Source organism: Rhinoderma darwinii, chromosome 1 (genome assembly GCF_050947455.1).
Source record: "Rhinoderma darwinii isolate aRhiDar2 chromosome 1, aRhiDar2.hap1, whole genome shotgun sequence".
Classification (NCBI taxonomy): Eukaryota; Metazoa; Chordata; class Amphibia; order Anura; family Rhinodermatidae; genus Rhinoderma; species Rhinoderma darwinii.
In genome coordinates this window covers 333,029,055-333,046,999 of record NC_134687.1, presented here as the reverse complement: position 1 = coordinate 333,046,999, position 17,945 = coordinate 333,029,055, and the positions used below count along the sequence as shown (strand labels likewise).

Below are 17,945 nucleotides of genomic sequence, written 5' to 3'. Positions count from 1 at the left end.
TATGCATTTCTAGCATTCCCCTGGCATCTGCCAAACCCTGATTCGTCCATCCGACTGCCAGATAGTGAAATGTGGTTTGTCACTCCAGAGAACACGAGTCCATTGCGCATGTCGCTTGTAACTCCGTAGTGAGTAAAGATCTTACCTTTTAATTTTTTTTACATGCTACACATTTCAGCATTTGGTAGCCCATTCTGATTTTGCATGGTCTACTGTCTTGTGGATGAGCTGTCACTCTTACACCGTTCCACTTCACAATAATAGCACTTACAGGTTATCGGGACAGATCCAAAATGTCACAAGCTGACTAGTGGCAAAGGTGGCATGCGATGACGGTGCCACATTTAAAGCCACTGAGCTCTTCAGTATACTTCTACCAATGTTGGTCTATGGAGATTGCATGGCTGTGTGCTTGTTTTTATGCACCTGTTTGCAATGGATATGGCTGAAAGACTTGAACTCAAAATTAGGAGGTGTGTCCACATACTTTTTTGCAAATTGTGTAGATGTTGCACTTGTTTATTAGTATTTTCATAAGAAAAAAGTTTTACAAACCTTGTTTCAGTTATTGTCTTTTTTTTTCTTCAGAAAAACAAAAATGGTTGTATCTAAGTCATGGACAATGGTCAAGCACTTTGATGGTGTACCAAAACCTGAAGAATTCAAACTAATAGAAAAAGAGCTGCCACCACTACAAGATGGAGGTAATGGAACCTTAGTTCACATTTATGTGTCTGTTCACCCCTAATATCCTTCAATCAATGTGTTCATGAATATTACTACTTAGATAAAACACATATACAGGATAAACTATGCCTCTTAAGAATCTTCCAACAAACTTTTAAGCTATACTGCTTTATTATTGAGAGCAATGTAATAGTAATATGCAGAATTTTATAATTTAAGGGTCAGTTCACAGGTTGCGTAAATACTGCGGTTGTTCCGCAAGGGGAATTAGTTGCGTAAAATCCGCAGCAAATACAGTAGCAGCAAAGTGGATAAAATAAATCTCATCCACACGCTGCGCAAATATTAAACGGAAAAAGTGCTCAGAAATTGACCTGTGGTGCAGAATTTTATTCCGCAGCATGTAAATTGTATTTTGCATAAGCGCTGCTTATTTGTTGCGGGTTTTCCCCATTTAATTCAATGGGGAGGTAAATCCCGCATCAAATAGCAGTTGTTTTGGTTTTTTTTGCAGCGAGTTCGCACATAAAAAAAGCAACTCAGAAAAAAAAATCTCATACGTACCCAGAAGTCTGTGTTCCTTCCTCCAGCGTGGCCTCCTATGATGACATTTCATCCCATGTGACCGCTGCAGCCAATCACAGGCTGTAGCGGCGGTCACATGCGATGAAACATTATCCCAGGAGGCCGGCCTGGATGACGTCAGAGGGCCGGCCTCCTGCGATAACGCTTCATCGAATGTGACCGCCGCTGCAGCCAATCACAGGCTACAGCGGTCTCCTGGGATGAAACGTCATCCCAGGAGGCCGGCCTGTTAGCAGGCCCCTGGCTAAAATCTTAAAATCTGCAGTTTTCCGTGGCGGGCATTCCGGGTGAAAAACTGCACCACAGTTTAGTGTTGTTTTTCGCCCCGAATTCCTTTTGGCACACAGGGCGCATACATGGCGTGCTTTTACGCAGCGTATCCACCCTGTGTGAACTCAGCCTATGGCTTTAACTATGCTGATAGATTTGGAGCTCTGCATCCGAAAAATCGAGCTTTGACTGCTATAAAGATATATTCTGCAATCAATCCGCAATAAATATTGGACCAATTTAATAAAAACAGAACAAAATGGCGGTGCCCCATTTGTTGCACAATGATCAGCCCTTTTGTCCTATGGGACAGTTGGCGTTGACCGTGTCAATGACTTTTGTTTGCCACAGGATTTTTAGCATATAAAGATGAATTATAAATTTCATTATTAATTTATATTTATGTATTAAAAGTTGTTTAATTTAAAATTTACCATCATTCGCAACTTTTGTCTTTCCTTAAATCTACCACCACTTTACTTCTGCATATACTTTGCATCCGAATTTATTATGTTTATATTTTTTATGTATTTTCAGAAGTTCTGCTGGAATCAGTCTTTTTGAGTGTAGACCCATATATAAGGTGAACAATATTGATAATAATATGAATATAGTAACTTTTATGCTTTTTTAGTACAGGCACCATTCTTGGGTTGGCTGTTAATAAGCTTCTCCAGGCAAAACAGTTGAACTTTAGCTTTATTATAACTTTATACGCTTATATAAACCTACTTGTACAGTTTTGGGTATGTCCCAAAAAATGGCAACACTTTCATTTCTAACCTTTGAAAGAGTTCACTAGGTGTCAGTGCAAAATATGTGCATAAACAGTACTAGGTGGCATAGTGTTCTCCTGTTGGTCATGCAGACAGCTTTGTGGAGGTCTGCAGAAAGCAGAAATGTTTTTGCAACTAGGGTGCAAACAGCCCAGAACATGTAGTATTATGAATGTCAATAGATCTAAGTTATAAAAGCATGTGTTCTGTTAGTAGTATGGCAGAAAACAATAAAAGGACTTTGGGAATTACTGCATGATAATATATGTGAACAGCAGGGTGGTTCACTAGTTAGCATTGTTGTTACCCTGCAGCACTGGGGTCCTGGGTTTGAATAAAACCACGGAGTTTGTATGTACTCCCCGTTTTGTTTTTTGTGGGTTTGTGCCGAGTAGTCCTGTTTCTTCTTACACTTCAAAAAACGTACTGATCTTAATTGGCTTCCTATAAAATTTTCCCTAGTGTGTTTGTCTGTTTTTGTTTGTTTGAGAAATGGAATCCATTAATTTGAGTTCATTGGGTACACACGATTGGCAGTACTGTACATTTGTGAACATATAAAATATTTTGAGGGGTTGTCTAGTTTAGAAAACCCATTTTCATACACCCTATTAAGGAATTCTGAGTTAATAGATTGGGGTCTATTGTTTAGTATCCTCCTCTATTAGCCAGCGTGGAGAGAGGTTACAAAGAGCGTCTCTTGCTCCAGAGGAGCTGTCCAGTATTGCACAGACATCCCATTCATATGAATAGGCACAGTGGAAGGCTATGTTCACACGCTTAGCAAAAACAGCTGTAAAATACGGAGCTGTTTTCAAGAGACAACAGCCTCTGATTTCCAGCCGTTTTTTAAGCAGCAAGTGCTTTTTCATGCATTTTTTGTGGCCTTTTTGGAGCTATTTTTCTATTGACTTAATGAAAAACGGCTCCAAAAAACGGCTCAAAAAGTGACATGCACTTCTTTTTACGAAGCGCTTTTTTACGGGCCGTTTTAAAAAACGGCCACGTAAGAAACGCCCCGTCGGAACAAACTGCCGTTTTTCCCATTAAAATCAATGGGCAGATGTTTGGAGGAGTTCAGCCTCTGTATTTTTAGCCATTTTTCGGGGCGTTTACGGCTAGTGGCTAGCTTACTATGTCCATGTTTTTATAAGCTCTATCCTTATTCCAGTGATTCTATGTCCATGTTGTAGCACGATTTGTTGCATTCAGTGCATTGTACACTTAGGGTATGTTCACACACGCTAGTTACGGACGTAATTCAGGCGTTTTGCACCTGCAATTACGGCCAAAAATACTGCTTGAAAGCGTCGGCAAACATCTGCCCATTCATTTGAATGAGTTTTACGATGTACTGTGCAGACGGTCATTTTTTTTACTCGCCGCTGTCAAAAGACGGCGCGTAAAAAAGATGCCCGCGTCAAAGAAGTGCATGTCACTTCTTGGGACGTAATTGGAGCCGTTTTCCATTGACTCCATAGAAAAACAGCTCCAATTATGTCCGTAATGGACGCTGCGAAAAACGCCTGCACATGCCATTATGTCTGAAATTCTCCTGAAAACAGCTCCGTAATTACAGCCGTAACGGACGTGCACGTGTGAACATACTCTTAGACTTCTAGAATGCTAGAAGATCTAATAGATTGATTGCTGTAGGCCCCTGAAGATTTGCGACAGAAATAGACAGCAAAGAAACGCATAGGGCTAATAGTAGGTAGGATAGGAATTAAGGGTCTTAGCACTTGAACAATATTCCTTGCACCTAAGGCATCATTTACACGACCATGATATACGTCCATGTGACGCGCGTGCTTTTCACGCGGGTCGCATGGACCTATACAAGTCTATGGGGCAGTGCAGACAGTCCGTGAGTTTTGCGCAGCGTGAGTCCGCTGCGTAAAACTCACGACATGTTCTATATTTCTGCATTTTTGGCGCATCACGCACCCATTGAAGTCAATGGGTGCGTGAAAACCACGCAGGTCGCACGGAAGCACTTCCGTGCGAACTGCGTGGTTCGCGCAACAGCTGTCAAACTCTGAATGTAAACAGAAAAGCACCACGTGCTTTTCTGTTTACAAACATCCAAACGGAGTGTCAAAATGATGGCGGCTGCGAGAAAATCTCGCAGCCGCGCATCATACACTGATGACACACACAGCTGTTAAGTGCATTTTGCGCACACAAAACGCCGCGTTTTTTGCGTGCGCAAAACGCACACGCTCGTATAAATCAGGCCTAACTTGCATGTGCTGGACTTGGATTGAATTTATATACCCTGTGCAGATCTCTATAGGTGTGGTTATTGGGCCCCACCTATATCTCTGATATTCTATGTCCAGTTTACAAACATACAAAAACAAATAAAAAAATATAGCTACTAAGATACAAACTGGACATGAATATATGAGATATGTTAATTTTTTTTAGCATCATTACCTACCACATTAGATTAATTTATTTTGTGTCAATGCAAAGTGCGAAAGCACTAGACACATATTCTTGATATATTGTATCATTTATCTTATATAAGCTGTTCACACGCTTAACAAAAAACGTCTGAAAATACGGAGCTGTTTTCAAGGGAAAACAGCTCCTGATTTCAGACGTTTTTTGAGCAACTCGCGTTTTTTGCGGCGTTTTTTGCGGCGTTTTTTACAGCCGTTTATGGAGCTGTTTTCAATAGAGTCTATGAAAAACGGCTCCAAAAACGTCCCAAGAAGTGTCCTGCACTTCTTTTAACAAGCCGTCATTTTACGCGCCGTCTTTTGACAGCGACACGTAAGATAAAGGCTCGTGGGAGCAGAACATCGTAAAACCCATTGCAGGTAATGGACAGATGTTGTAGGCGTATTAGGGGCGTTTTTTTCAGGCGAAATTCGAGGCGTAAAACGCCTGAATTACGTCTGAAAATAGGCCATGTGAACATACCCTTATGTTACAAACATTGGCAGTGAAGCGTTGACTGCCAAGTTATATATCCCTTAAACGACTCAGTGAAAAAAATACTCGTTTGTCGGCTGATCGCTGCCCTGTTTACACAAGAGTTTGTACAAGAGCTTATTCACCCGGTTATTAGCCCGAGCAAAAGAGCCTTAAAGAAAAGTATAATAACTAGGTACCTTGACCTCTGCCCTGCTAGGATTATTATTCAAGCAAACAGGCAGTGGTCCTATAGGCTCAATAATGTATTAAAGTAACTAATTTTTGCTCTGTATTCTCTATATAGAGCAGCTGTATCTTTCGCTCTTACATGAATCCGTCAGTCATAACTTAGAGGTGATAGATTACAGGTGGATCCTGCGAGACACACAGGACCTGCCGACACAGAACCCGTCAGTCCCGTGGACCTGAATACAGAGAATATAGAAAATACAGATTAGCTGTATCTAATAAAGTAAAACAAATTTTTAATAAAAAACGATCTATAAAGTGACACCAAACACACTGACTAACCTGTTTATTAAAAAAATAAAAAAATGCCCTGCAAAGGTGTACATAGCCACTTTTTATTACTTTTAAAACTTTTTTTAATTTTTTTACTTTGTCCCACTAGGGGACTTGAGGGCAGGAGGCCCTGATTGCAATTCTAATACACTACACTACATGCATAGTGCAGTGTATTAGAGCTGTCAGCTATTCGCTGACAGCAAGCAAAGTGGGTCCTGACTAGGCTTCCGTACACTGGCGTAGCTATAGGGGTCGCAGCGGTCGCAATTGCGACCGGGCCCCGAAGCCAGGGGGGCCTACAGCCCCCCGCACCACATCAATAAAAAGTTACTATAGTAACTCCGGCCGCGGGCCCCTGTTACTATAGTAACAGACTGTACTTACCTTCCTGGTTCCGGATCGCAGCGGAGGTCCTGACGTCAAGCGCTGTGCGCAGCGCATGACGTCACAGCGCTATGCGCCGCGCACAGCATCGAGAGGACAGAACTACCGCCGCGGCTGAAGAGGAAGGTAAGATTAGTAGCCCTGACTGGCGGGGTCCGACTCCCGGGACCCGCCAATCGGCTGTTTTGAAGGGGCCGCAGCACTCGTACGAGAGCTGCTCCCCTTCATTCCGGTCACTTCATTCCGGTCACACTGTGAATCGTGTCGGCGATTCACAGTGTGAGCGAGTAGTGAAATGAAGGGGAAGCAGCTCTCGTACGAGTGTTGTGGCCCCTTCAAAACAGCTGATTTGCGGGTCCCGGGAGACACATCAGCTATTGATGGCCTATTCTGTGGATAGGCCATCAATGTTTAGGGACTGCACAACCCCTAAGCCTACGATGTAGCAGACTTAGGGGGCCCATGAGACAGGATCACAGATTGTGTGATCCTGTCTGCTGGGCCCTGTATCTAAGCCAATCACATGGTAGGCTTAGATACATGGCCCATGCGTGATCCTGTCTGCTGGGCCCTGTATATAAGCCTACCACACTGTAGGTTTAGATACAGGGCCCCAGCACACAGTAATCTTATACTGTATAAGATTACTGTCTGCTGGACCCTGTATCTAAGCCTACCTTGTGGTAGGCTTAGATACAGGGTCCCACAGACAGTATCACACATGGGCCCTGTATCTAAGCCTAACACGTGTTACTAATCGTTTTTTTTGTGTGTTTTCTTACAGGTTCTGTCGTTGGACTACGTCGGATTCCAGGACGACTTCGATGACGGCTTTTTTTTTTATTATCAATAAAATGGTTAATGAGGGTTGTGTGTTTTTTTTTTTTTATTTCAATAAAATATTTTTTCTATGTCTTTGTGTTTTTTTTTAAACTATATTACTACCGCCTTAGTAATGGCCACCGGCTGATTGACAGCATTCATTGCTAAGGCGGGGCTTAGTGGTAGCCGGTGCAGAGGCTAACACTAACCCCCTTTATTACCCTGGTACCCACCGCCACCAGGGGTGCTGGGAAGAGCCGGGTACGATCCAGTACCTGACCATCTGTAGTGATCTGTAGTGATGGTCGGCCACTGGGGTGGCCGCAGGCTGGTATTATCAGGAGGGGAAAGGCCAGATACAGTGGCCCTTCCCACCCTGGTGATGCTAGGCTGCTGCTGCTTTATTGTATCTGGCTGGTTATGAAAAATGGGGGGGACCCTACGTCATTTTAAAAAAAATAAAAGAAAAAATAATTGGAAAGAGCGATGTGGGGTCCCCCCCAATTTTCATAACCAGCCAGATACAACACAGCAGCAGCAGGCAGCATTACCAGGGTGGTAGGTGGCACTGTTTTTGGCCTTCCCCAGTAAAAATACTACCAGCCTGCGGCCACCCCGGTGCCTGCCCGTCACTACAGATGGTCGGGTACTGGTTCGTACCCGGCTTTTCCCAGCATCCTTGGTGGCGGTGGGTACCGGGGTAATAATGGGGGTTAGTGTTGGCCTCTGCACCTGCTAACATTAAGCCCCGCCTTAGTAATGGAGGTTGTCAATCAGCCAGCGGCCATTACTAAGGCGGTGATAATAAAGTTTAAAAAGATACAAGCACATAGAAAAAATATTTTATTGAAATAAAAAAACACAACCCTCATTAACCATTTTATTGAGAATAAAAAAAACGCCGTCATTGAAGTCCTCGAATCCGAAGTCCAACAACCGAACCTGTAAAAAAAACACAAACACACAAAAATAATCAGTAACACATAAAGAAGCAAAATTATTATTCTTACCTTTCCTGGGTCCAGCGCTGGAGCCGCAATGTCAGCGAGCTGAGCCACTGTATCTAATCCAATCATGTGTGATACTGTCTGCTGGGCCCTATATCTAATCCAATCATGTGTGATACTGTCTGCTGAGCCACTGTATCTAATCCTATCATGTGTGATACTGTCTGCTTAGCCACTGTATCTAATCCTATCATGTGTGATACTGTCTGCTGGGCCCTATATCTAATCCGATCATGTGTGATACTGTCTGCTGAGCCACTGTATCCAATCCTATCATGTGTGATTCTGTCTGCTGGGCCCTATATCGAATCCAATCATGTGTGATACTGTCTGCTGGGCCCTATCTCTAATCCTATCATGTGTGATACTGTCTGCTGAGCCACTGTATCTAATCCTATCATGTGTGATACTGTCTGCTGAGCCACTGTATCTAATCCTATCATGTGTGATACTGTCTGCTGAGTCATTGTATCTAATCCTATCATGTGTGATACTGTCTGCTGAGCCACTGTATCTAATCCTATCATGTGTGATACTGTCTGCTGAGTCATTGTATCTAATCCTATCATTTGTGATACTGTCTGCTCAGCCACTGTATCTAATCCTATCATGCGTGATACTGTCTGCTCAGCCACTGTATCTAATCCTATCATGTGTGATACTGTCTGCTGAGCCAATGTATCTAATCCTATCCATAGTTTATAGGGTCGTAGTGCTATAGATATGCTATGCTGTCTCCTATACACACATTTTTTTGGGGGGCGGACACACATGTACTGGGGCTATTTCCCCTGACATTTTAAGCCCTGAGGGTATGTTCACACGGCAGCGTCCGTAACGGCTGCAATTATGGAGCTGTTTTCAGGAGAAAACAGCACCATAATTTCAGCCGTAAAGGCATGTGCAGGCGTCTTTCGCTGCGTCCATTACGGACGTAATTGGAGCTGTTTTTCCATGGAGTCCATGGAAAACGGCTCCATTTACGTCTGAAGAAGTGTCAGGCACTTCTTTGACGCGGGCGTCTTTTTTACGCGCCGCCTTTTGACAGCGGCGCGTAAAAAAAATGATCGTCGGCACAGAACATCGTAAGACCCATTCAAATGAATGGGCAGATGTTTGACAATGCTTTTGCGCCGCATTTTCGGACGTAATTCAATGCTAAAACGCCCAAATTACGTCCGTAAATAGGGTGTGTGAACCCAGCCTTAGTGACGCCCCGGCTTCTAGTGCTGCATTGTTGGGTCACTTAGGAGACCCAGCGATGGAGCTGAAAGCTGCGGACCGTCGGCCATGAGGAGTTTGCGGGGGGGGGGGGGGGGCCCAATAAGTACTTTTGCATCGGGGCCCATGAGCCTTTAGCTATGCTCCTGTACATAGCCTTTAATTGTATCAAATTGTGAATAAGCTCCTTAGTCTGGCATATTATCCACTGCTTGCCACAATAAGGGTATGTTCACACGCAGTGTTTTCAGACGTAATTTGGGCGTTTTACGCCTTGAATTGCGCCTGAAAAAACGCCCCTAATACGCCTACAAACATCTGCCCATTTCTTGCAATGGGTTTTACGGTGTTCTGTTCCTACGAGGTGTAATTTTACGCGTCGCTGTAAAAATACGGCGCGTAAAAAGACGCACGCGAAAAAGAAGTGCATGTCACTTCTTGGGACGTTTTTGGAGTCGTTTTTCATTGACTCCATTGAAAAACAGCTCCAATAACGGCCGTAAAATACGCCGCGAAAAACGCGAGTTGCTACAAAAACAGCTCCGTATTTTCAGACGTTTTTGGTCACTGCGTGCGAACATACCTTTACTCTGCAGTTTTACAGGGTTTTGTAAAAAAAAAAAAAAAAAAGTGCAAGAGAAACATTGTGCGTGCTATCTTTATTATGCTGCTTTAAATCATGACTCTGGGAGGATGAAATTAAGACTAACATAATTGTTTCCTATTTGACAGGCTGTATAGTAGACATTTGAAAGAAGGGGATGTAATAATGGGATTCCAAGTTGCCAGGTAATATATTCCATTTATATTATTTATAATACATATTTAAATTTGTTGATATGCATAACTGGTTTAGACCTCAACAAGGTTTATAGTATAGATGGTTTTTAGGATATGAATGAGAGAAATGAAAATGCGGCACTCACCCGTTTGCAATTCTTCTTAACTTTATTATGTCATCTTGGCAAGGGTAAAAGCATTACAGGGAGGACAACTAGCTGGAAGTTGTTTGGTGCGGATTCTGACGCAGTGTCCGAGTCAATATCAAGGCCCAAAAACTCTGTGAACTGGGCCTTATTGTTAGGGCTTATTCAGACGAACGTGTAATACGTCCGTGCAACGCGCGTGATTTTCTATGTTACTCTATGGGGCCGTGCAGACTGTCAGTGATTTTCACGCTGCGTGTGTCCGCTGCGTAAAACTCACGACATGTCCTATATTTGTGCGTTGTTCGCGCATCACGCACCCATTGAAGTCAATGGGTGCGTGAAAATCACGCCCAGCACTTCCAAAGCAGTATAAACTATGAATGAAAACAGAAAAGCAAAAAGGCACTTTTTTTTTAATTTATAAAAAAGTTTAGACTTGCCCCGGCCGTAGTTTAGGTGACGCATCTTTCTCTTCTGAACGTAGCCCCGCCTCCTGGGATGACACTGTAGACCATGTGACCGCTGCAGCAGTCACATGGGATGAAACGTCATGACAGGAGGCCAGGCTGCGCTAAGAATAGAGGATCGTGTCACCAGGACTATGGCCGGGGCAAGTCTAAACTTTTTTATAAATTATAAGTACCTTTTTTTTTTCTCATTTGTGATTTTTGCGGCAGAACCGCAGCATTTCCGCAACAGAGGAGCGGCGATTCCACAGAATAAATTGACGTGCTGCAGCTTAAAAAGCCACACTGCAGGTCAATTTTTTTTTGCAGCGTGTTCAAATCTCATCCACTCTGCTGCGACTGTGATACGCTGCGGATTTTCCACAATAAAATGTGTTGCATAAAATCCGCAGTGTTCATGCCTAGTGTGTTCCTACCCTAAGGCCGGATTCACACGAGCGTGTGCTTTTTGCGCGTGCAAAAAACGTGGTGTTTTGCGCATACAAAAGGTCCATAACAGCTCCGTGTGTCAGCAGCGTATGATGCGTAGCTACGGCATTTTCGCGCAGCCGCCATCATTATGACACTCTGTTTGTATGTTTGTAGCACGTAGTGTTTTTCTGTTTTCATTCATAGTTTATACTGCTGCAGAAGTGCTGGGCGTGATTTTCACGCACCCATTGACTTCAATGGGTGCGTGATGCGCAAACAACGCACAAATATAGGACATGTCGTGAGTTTTACGCTGCGGACACACGCTGCGTGAAAATCACTGACAGTCTGCACGGCCCCATAGAGTAACTTAGGTCCGTGCGAGGCAAGTGAAAATCACGCGCGTTGCATGGACGTATTACATGTTCGTCTGAATAAGCCCTAACAATAAGGCCCAGTTCACAGAGTTTTTGGGCCTTGATATTGACTTGGACACTGCGTCAGAATCAGCACCAAACAACTTCCAAAACCGCCTCCCATTGATTTAATCTGAAATCAATGGGAGCCAGTCGCGGAAAAAATAAAAAGCAGCACGTGCTTTCTTGCCGCTGTTCCGCCTCTGACCTCCCATCGAAATCAATGGGAGGCAGAAAATGCATTTTTCGCTGTGTTTTTTGTCTGCTGTCCTCAATCGTCGCGGGCAAAAAACGCAGCAAAAAAACGCGGCAAGATAGTGTGGGCAGGTCAAAATCTGCCTTAAAATTCTTTAAGGAGTGCGCACGCGCGGGAATTTGCGGGTGCGCGCGATCGGTCGCGTGGGCGGACGGTGTTTGACGGCCCCCATGACGAGAGGGGGGGGCCACAGCTCACGACATTCTTTTGGTGAAAAAAACGGGCCCCATTGTAGGGGCCTGTTTTTTTCTACCAAAGGCAAGTCGCGGCAGTTGCCGGGCCCCCCTTTCAATTAGGTTTGGCTGGGCCCCTCACATCAGTACCCCTAATACCCCCCTGATGGCGGCCCTGACAGTATGTATTAAAGAATAATTAGGTTTAACCCCTTCCCGCTCCTTGACGTACTATTACGTCATGGCAGCTGTATCGTTCGCGCTCCATGCCGTAATAGTACGTCTCGGGAGTAACGGCCGTTTCGGCCGTCCTCCCGACACATACAGGAGCTGTGACGCTGCTGTCTTGTTCAGCAGCTGTCACAGCTCCTACAGCGGGGACCGATCACTGTGTCCCCGCTGATTAACCCCTTAAAAGCCGCGTTCTATAGAGATCGCGGCTTTTTAGGGGTTAAGCTGCCATCGCCGGCCTGCTACGCGATAGCGGCCGGCGATGGTGACTATGGCAACCGGACACCAAACAATGGCGTCCGGCTATGCCATAGACGGAAGCCTAGTGGGTCCTGACAACGTCAGGACCCACTATGCTTGCTGTCAGTGAGTAGCTGACAGTTCTAATACACTGCACTACGCATGTAGTGCAGTGTATTAGAATAGCGATCAGGGCCTCCTGCCCTCATGTCCCCTAGTGGGACAAAGTAATAAAGTAAAAAAAAAGTTAAAAAAAGATGTGTAAAAATAAGAAAATAAAAGTTTTAAAAGTAATAAAAGTAAAAGTCCCACTTTTTCCCTTATCAGTCCTTTATTATTAATAAAAATATATAAACAAACAAATAAACTATACATAATTGGTATCGCCGCGTCCGTAACGGCCTGAACTACAAAATTATTTTGTTATTTATCCCGCACGGTGAACGCCGTAAAAAAAAATATTAATAAACCGTACCACAATCACAATTGTTTGGTCACTTCACCTCCCAAAAAATGGAATAAAAAGAGATCAAAAAGTCGCATGTACCTAAAAATGGTACTGATGGAAAATACAGTTCGTTACGCAAAAAATAAGTCCTCGCACGGCTTTATTGATTGAAAAATAAAAACGTTCTGGCTCTTAGAATAAGGTAACACAAAAAGTGAATGATTGTTTACAAAACGTATTTTATTGTGCAAACGCCATAAGACATAAAAAAAAACTATAAACATCTGGTATCGCCGTGATCGTATTGCCCCGCAGAATAAAGTTAATATATCATTTATAGCGCACGGTGAACGCTGTAAAAAAAAAAGTATACAAAAACAATAGTAGAATTGCTGTTTATTAGTCACCACGCCACCTAAAAATGGAATAAAAACTGATCAAAAAGCCGCATGCACCCCAAGAAAACTACAATGGATTCCTCAAGGGGTCTAGTTTCCAAATTGGGGTCACTTTTGGGGGGTTTCCAATGTTTTGGCACCACAAGACCTCTTCAAACCGGACATGGTGCCTAATAAAAAAGAGGGCTCAAAATCCGCTAGGTGCTCCTTTGCTTCGGAGGCCGGTGCTTCAGTCCATTACCGCACTAGGGCCACATGTGGGATATTTCTCAAAACTGCAGAATCTGGGTAATAAGTATTGAGTTGCGTTTCTCTGATAAATCCTTTTGTGTTATAAAAAAAATGGTATAAAAAGAGTAAATTTCACCTCTACTTTGCTCTAAATTTCTGTGAAACACCTAAAGGGTTCATAAACTTTCTAAATGCTGTTGTGAATACTTTGAGGGGTCTAGTTTCTAAAATGGGGTGTTTGATAGGGGTTTCTAATATATGGGCCCCTCAAAGCAACTTCAGAAATGAAGTGGAACCTAAAAAAATAAATAAATGAGGCAATACTTCGCTTCTTACATTATACTGATAATGAGCCGTGCCCACTCCGAGATGACCCCAGTTTTGACCGTTTGTATAAACGGAGACCCCTATTAGACCGTTCCAGTGCCCGGTTTTCCCAAGCATACACCCCCGAGAAGTGTTTTTCTATTGATGAGTCCCTGGTACATTTTAAAGGGAGGGTTCAATTCCGCCAGTACCTGCCAGGTAAGAGGGCAAGGTATGGCGTGAAGATGTATAAGCTGTGCGAGAGTGCATCAGGGTATACCTACAGGTTTAGGATATATGAAGGAAAGGCCACCCCCAAACCAGACTGCATCCTGGACTACAATAGGTACATGGGAGGGATGGACTTGTCAAATCAAGTCCTGAAGCCCTACAGCGCCATGCGGTGTGGTATAAGAAGCTGGCCGGGCACATCATACAGATGGCTTTGTACAATGCGTATGTGCTACGTCGATGTGCAGGCCAGAGGGGAACTTTCCTGGAATTTCAAGATCTAATCTTTAGGGACCAGGAAGGGGGGGCACCCAGTACTTCTGGAAGCGAGGCCACACGCATCGTACCAGGGCAACACTTTCCAGGAGAAGTTCCCCAAACCGGTGGAAAGGGAAAGAGTCAAAAGAGGTGCAGAGTCTGCTATAAGAGGGGGATAAGGAAGAACACAATATACCAATGTGACACGTGTCCCGAAAAACCAGGGCTCTGTATAAAAGATTGTTTTAAAATGTATCATACATCCCTTGATTTTTAATTTACCCTGATGCACTCCGCACAGCTTACCCCCCTCATCTTTCCCTTCTGAGCCCTGCCGTATGCCCAGGCAGCTGATAACAGCCACATGTAGGGTATTGTCGTACCCAGGAGAACCCACATTACAATTTAAGGGGTGTATATCTCCGGTGGCGCATGCTGGGCACACTATATTGGACACTGAAATGGCATATACATATATAAAATTGCAAATCTCACACTGCACCATCTGCTGCGCATTATCTTTTACACAGTACCTGTGGGGTCAAAATGCTCACTACACCTCTAGATGAATGTCTTAAGGGGTGTAGTTTTTAAAATGGGGTCACTTCTCGGGGGTTTCAACTGTACTGGTACCTCAGGGGCTTCTGCACACATGACTTAGCACCAGAAAAGCTCCAGTAGGCCAAATGGTGGTCCTTTCCTTCTGAGCCCTCCCATGGGCCCAAAGGGCAGTTTATCACCACAAATGGGGTATTGCCGCACTAAGGACAAATTGGGCAACAAAATGGGGTATGTTGTTCCTTGTGAAAATAAGAAAATTTGATCAAAAATGACATTTTATTGGAAAAAATATCATTTTTTTCATTTCACAGCCCAATTCAAATAGGTGCTGTGAAAAAACTGTGCGGTCAAAATGATAACAAAAACCATAAATGAATTCCTTGAGGGGTGTAGTTTCCAAAATGGGGTCACTTCTGGTGGGTTTCCATTGCTTTGATACCTCTGGGGCTCTGCAAATGCAACATGGCACCCGAAAACCAATCCAGCAAAATCTGGACTCCAACAAACACATAGCGCTCCTTTCCTTCTGAGCCCTCCCATGGGCCCAAACGGCAGTTTATCACCACAAATGGGGTATTGCCGCACTAAGGACAAATTGGGCAACAAAATGGGGTATGTTGTTCCCTGTGAAAATAAGAAAATTTGATCAAAAATTACATTTTATTGGAAAAAATATCATTTTTTTCATTTCACAGCCCAATTCAAATAGGTGCTGTGAAAAAACTGTGCGGTCAAAATGATAACAAAAACCATAAATGAATTCCTTGAGGGGTGTAATTTCCAAAATGGGGTCACTTCTGGTGGGTTTCCATTGTTTTGATACCTCAACGCCTCTTCAAACCTGGCATGCTGCCTAAAATATATTCTAATAAAAAAGAGGCCTCAAAATGCACTAGGTGCTTCTTTGCTTCTAGGGCTTGTGTTTTAGTCCACGAGCGCAGTAGGGCCACATGTGGGACATTTCTAAAAACTGCAGAATCTGGACAATACATATTTAGTAGTGTTTCTCTGGTAAAACCTTCTCTGTTACTAAAAAAAAAATTGAATAAAATTGAAATTCAGCAGAAAAAATGAAATTTGCAAATTTCATTTCCACTTTGCTTTAATTCCTGTGAAATGCCTGAAGGGTTAAAAAACTTTCTATATGCTGTTTTGAATACTTTGAGGAGTCTAGTTTTTAAAATGGGGTGTTTTATGGGGGTTTCTAATACATAGGCCCCTCAAATCCACTTCAGAACTGAACTGGCACCTTCAAAAAAAGGCTTTTGAAATTTTCTTAAGAATATGAGAAATTGCTGTTTATGTTCTAAGCCTTGTAACGTCCAAGAAAAATAAAAGAATGTTCAAAAAACGATGCCAATCTAAAGTAGACATATGGGAAATGTGAACTAGTAACTATTTTGGGTGGTATAACCGTCTGTTTTACAAGCAGATGCATTTAAATTCTGAAAAATGCTATTTTTTGTAAATTTTCTCTAAATTTTGCAATTTTTCACAAATAAAGACTGAATATATCGACCAAATTTTACCACGAACATGAAGCCCAAAGTGTCACGAGAAAACAATCTCAGAATCGCTTGGATAGGTTTAAGCATTCCGACGTTATTACCACATAAAGTGAAATATGTCAGATTTGAAAAATGGGCTCTGAGCCTTAAGGCCCAAACTAGGCTGCGTCCTTAAGGGGTTAATGCAGCAAAAAATGAATTACCATATTTTTCAAAGTAGGTAAGGAAAGTCCACGCGCAAATCAGCACGTAGTAGACTGCGGATTTTCACTCCACATCAGAAGCATTTCTGCAAAAGAGTTTGCATGCAGTGGATTTGAAAATTCGCACCATGCTCGTTTTTCCACATAGAAAATGTCCACAGCGAGATTGTAAAATCTCATCCACTTGCCTGGCCGGGGATTACGCTGCTAGAGGGAGCTAGAGTGGCACTATCTACAGGGGAAGGGGGGTAGCGCTATATACAGTTGGGGTGGTGCTATCTACAGGGGGGCGCTGTGTGATGCTATCAACAGGGGGCGATGTGTGGCACTATCTATAGGGGGCGCTGTGGTGTTATCTACACATGAAATTCATCTGTTTTTAAAAATTCGTCAAACTGAAACATGGACGCGGAACGGATACAAAACAGATGGAAAACGGATGTAAAAAACAGACGGAGGTGGACTTATTTAACGGCCGACACCCGGACCCTGTTGTGTATAGAAATATAGAAACAACAGCAATCCCAGAGTGGTGTGAGGTGTGTAGGAGATGCGGGTGGGATTGGGTAGCTGTAAAGGCGCCAAAAGCTAGCTACTCTGTGAAGTTAGGGCTAGTGTTTGGCATCTTTGCAGGTTCACAAGGTTGCTTCGAAGATCTGATCTGAGGTGATTTCAGTGGACTGCAACTGCCTTCTGGGCTCTCTCTCTTGGCGCCGGCCTTGTCGCTGCACTGAATATAAGACACGTGACATTACAATGTGTGTGTCAGACTTCAGTGTAGCGCCATGGCTGGAGCAGAGAAGGAGAGCCCTGACATGGTACACAACACGTATCTAATCTATCATGTATCTAATCGATCACAAACTATGCACTACTCTGATAACATTGGCGCATTTTCAGACCCTAAACTACTTTTTTGGTGGGCCACTGTGGTAAAATTGGATGGTAAAAACTGATGGCAACTAATGACAACTGATGGTTCTCTAGTAAACATTTTAAAAAAATGCCTGATGGCCACTGATACATTTTTGCATCAGTTGTAATCACTTGAGAGACAAAAAACCGATGCTGATGCAGCTGATATATGTGAACTCACCCTTAGGCCCCATGCACACGACTGTAAAAATCGTCTGTAATTGCGGACTGTAATTATGGTCCTTAATTACGGACCCATTCATTTCTATAGTCGACGGACACCTTCCCGTATATTTACGGGAAGGTGTCCGTGCCGTAGAAACCTTCCGTAAATATCGGACACGTCCTATTTTTTTTTTATTTCACGGACCGTGCTCCCATACTTTATAATGGGAGCACGGCCTACAAATGCAGACGGCTGTCCGCGGACGGCGGTGCCCGTAATTATTGACCGTGATTACGGGCACGGTCTTGTGCATGTTGCCTTAGAGACCGGAGACTTAATTTCAGAATCTGGAACCTCATTTATTATGGTGTCCTGCAGTGGTAGAGAAAAGGACA

The 17,945-nt window shown here is 43.4% G+C and overlaps 1 protein-coding gene across 2 annotated transcripts in view; it reads left to right on the top strand.

Moving 5' to 3' along the window:
* LOC142742155 (prostaglandin reductase 1-like) overlaps positions 1 to 17,945 on the top strand; it is a 62,315-nt gene that overhangs the window by 12,977 nt on the left and 31,393 nt on the right. For both annotated transcript variants that reach the window (XM_075851651.1, XM_075851641.1), the window contains exons 2-4: positions 589 to 704; positions 2,080 to 2,125; positions 9,935 to 9,991. In XM_075851651.1, the coding sequence (XP_075707766.1) occupies positions 599 to 704; positions 2,080 to 2,125; positions 9,935 to 9,991 (209 nt within the window). In that variant the 5' untranslated portion in view covers positions 589 to 598. The remainder of the gene's footprint in view (positions 1 to 588; positions 705 to 2,079; positions 2,126 to 9,934; positions 9,992 to 17,945) is intronic.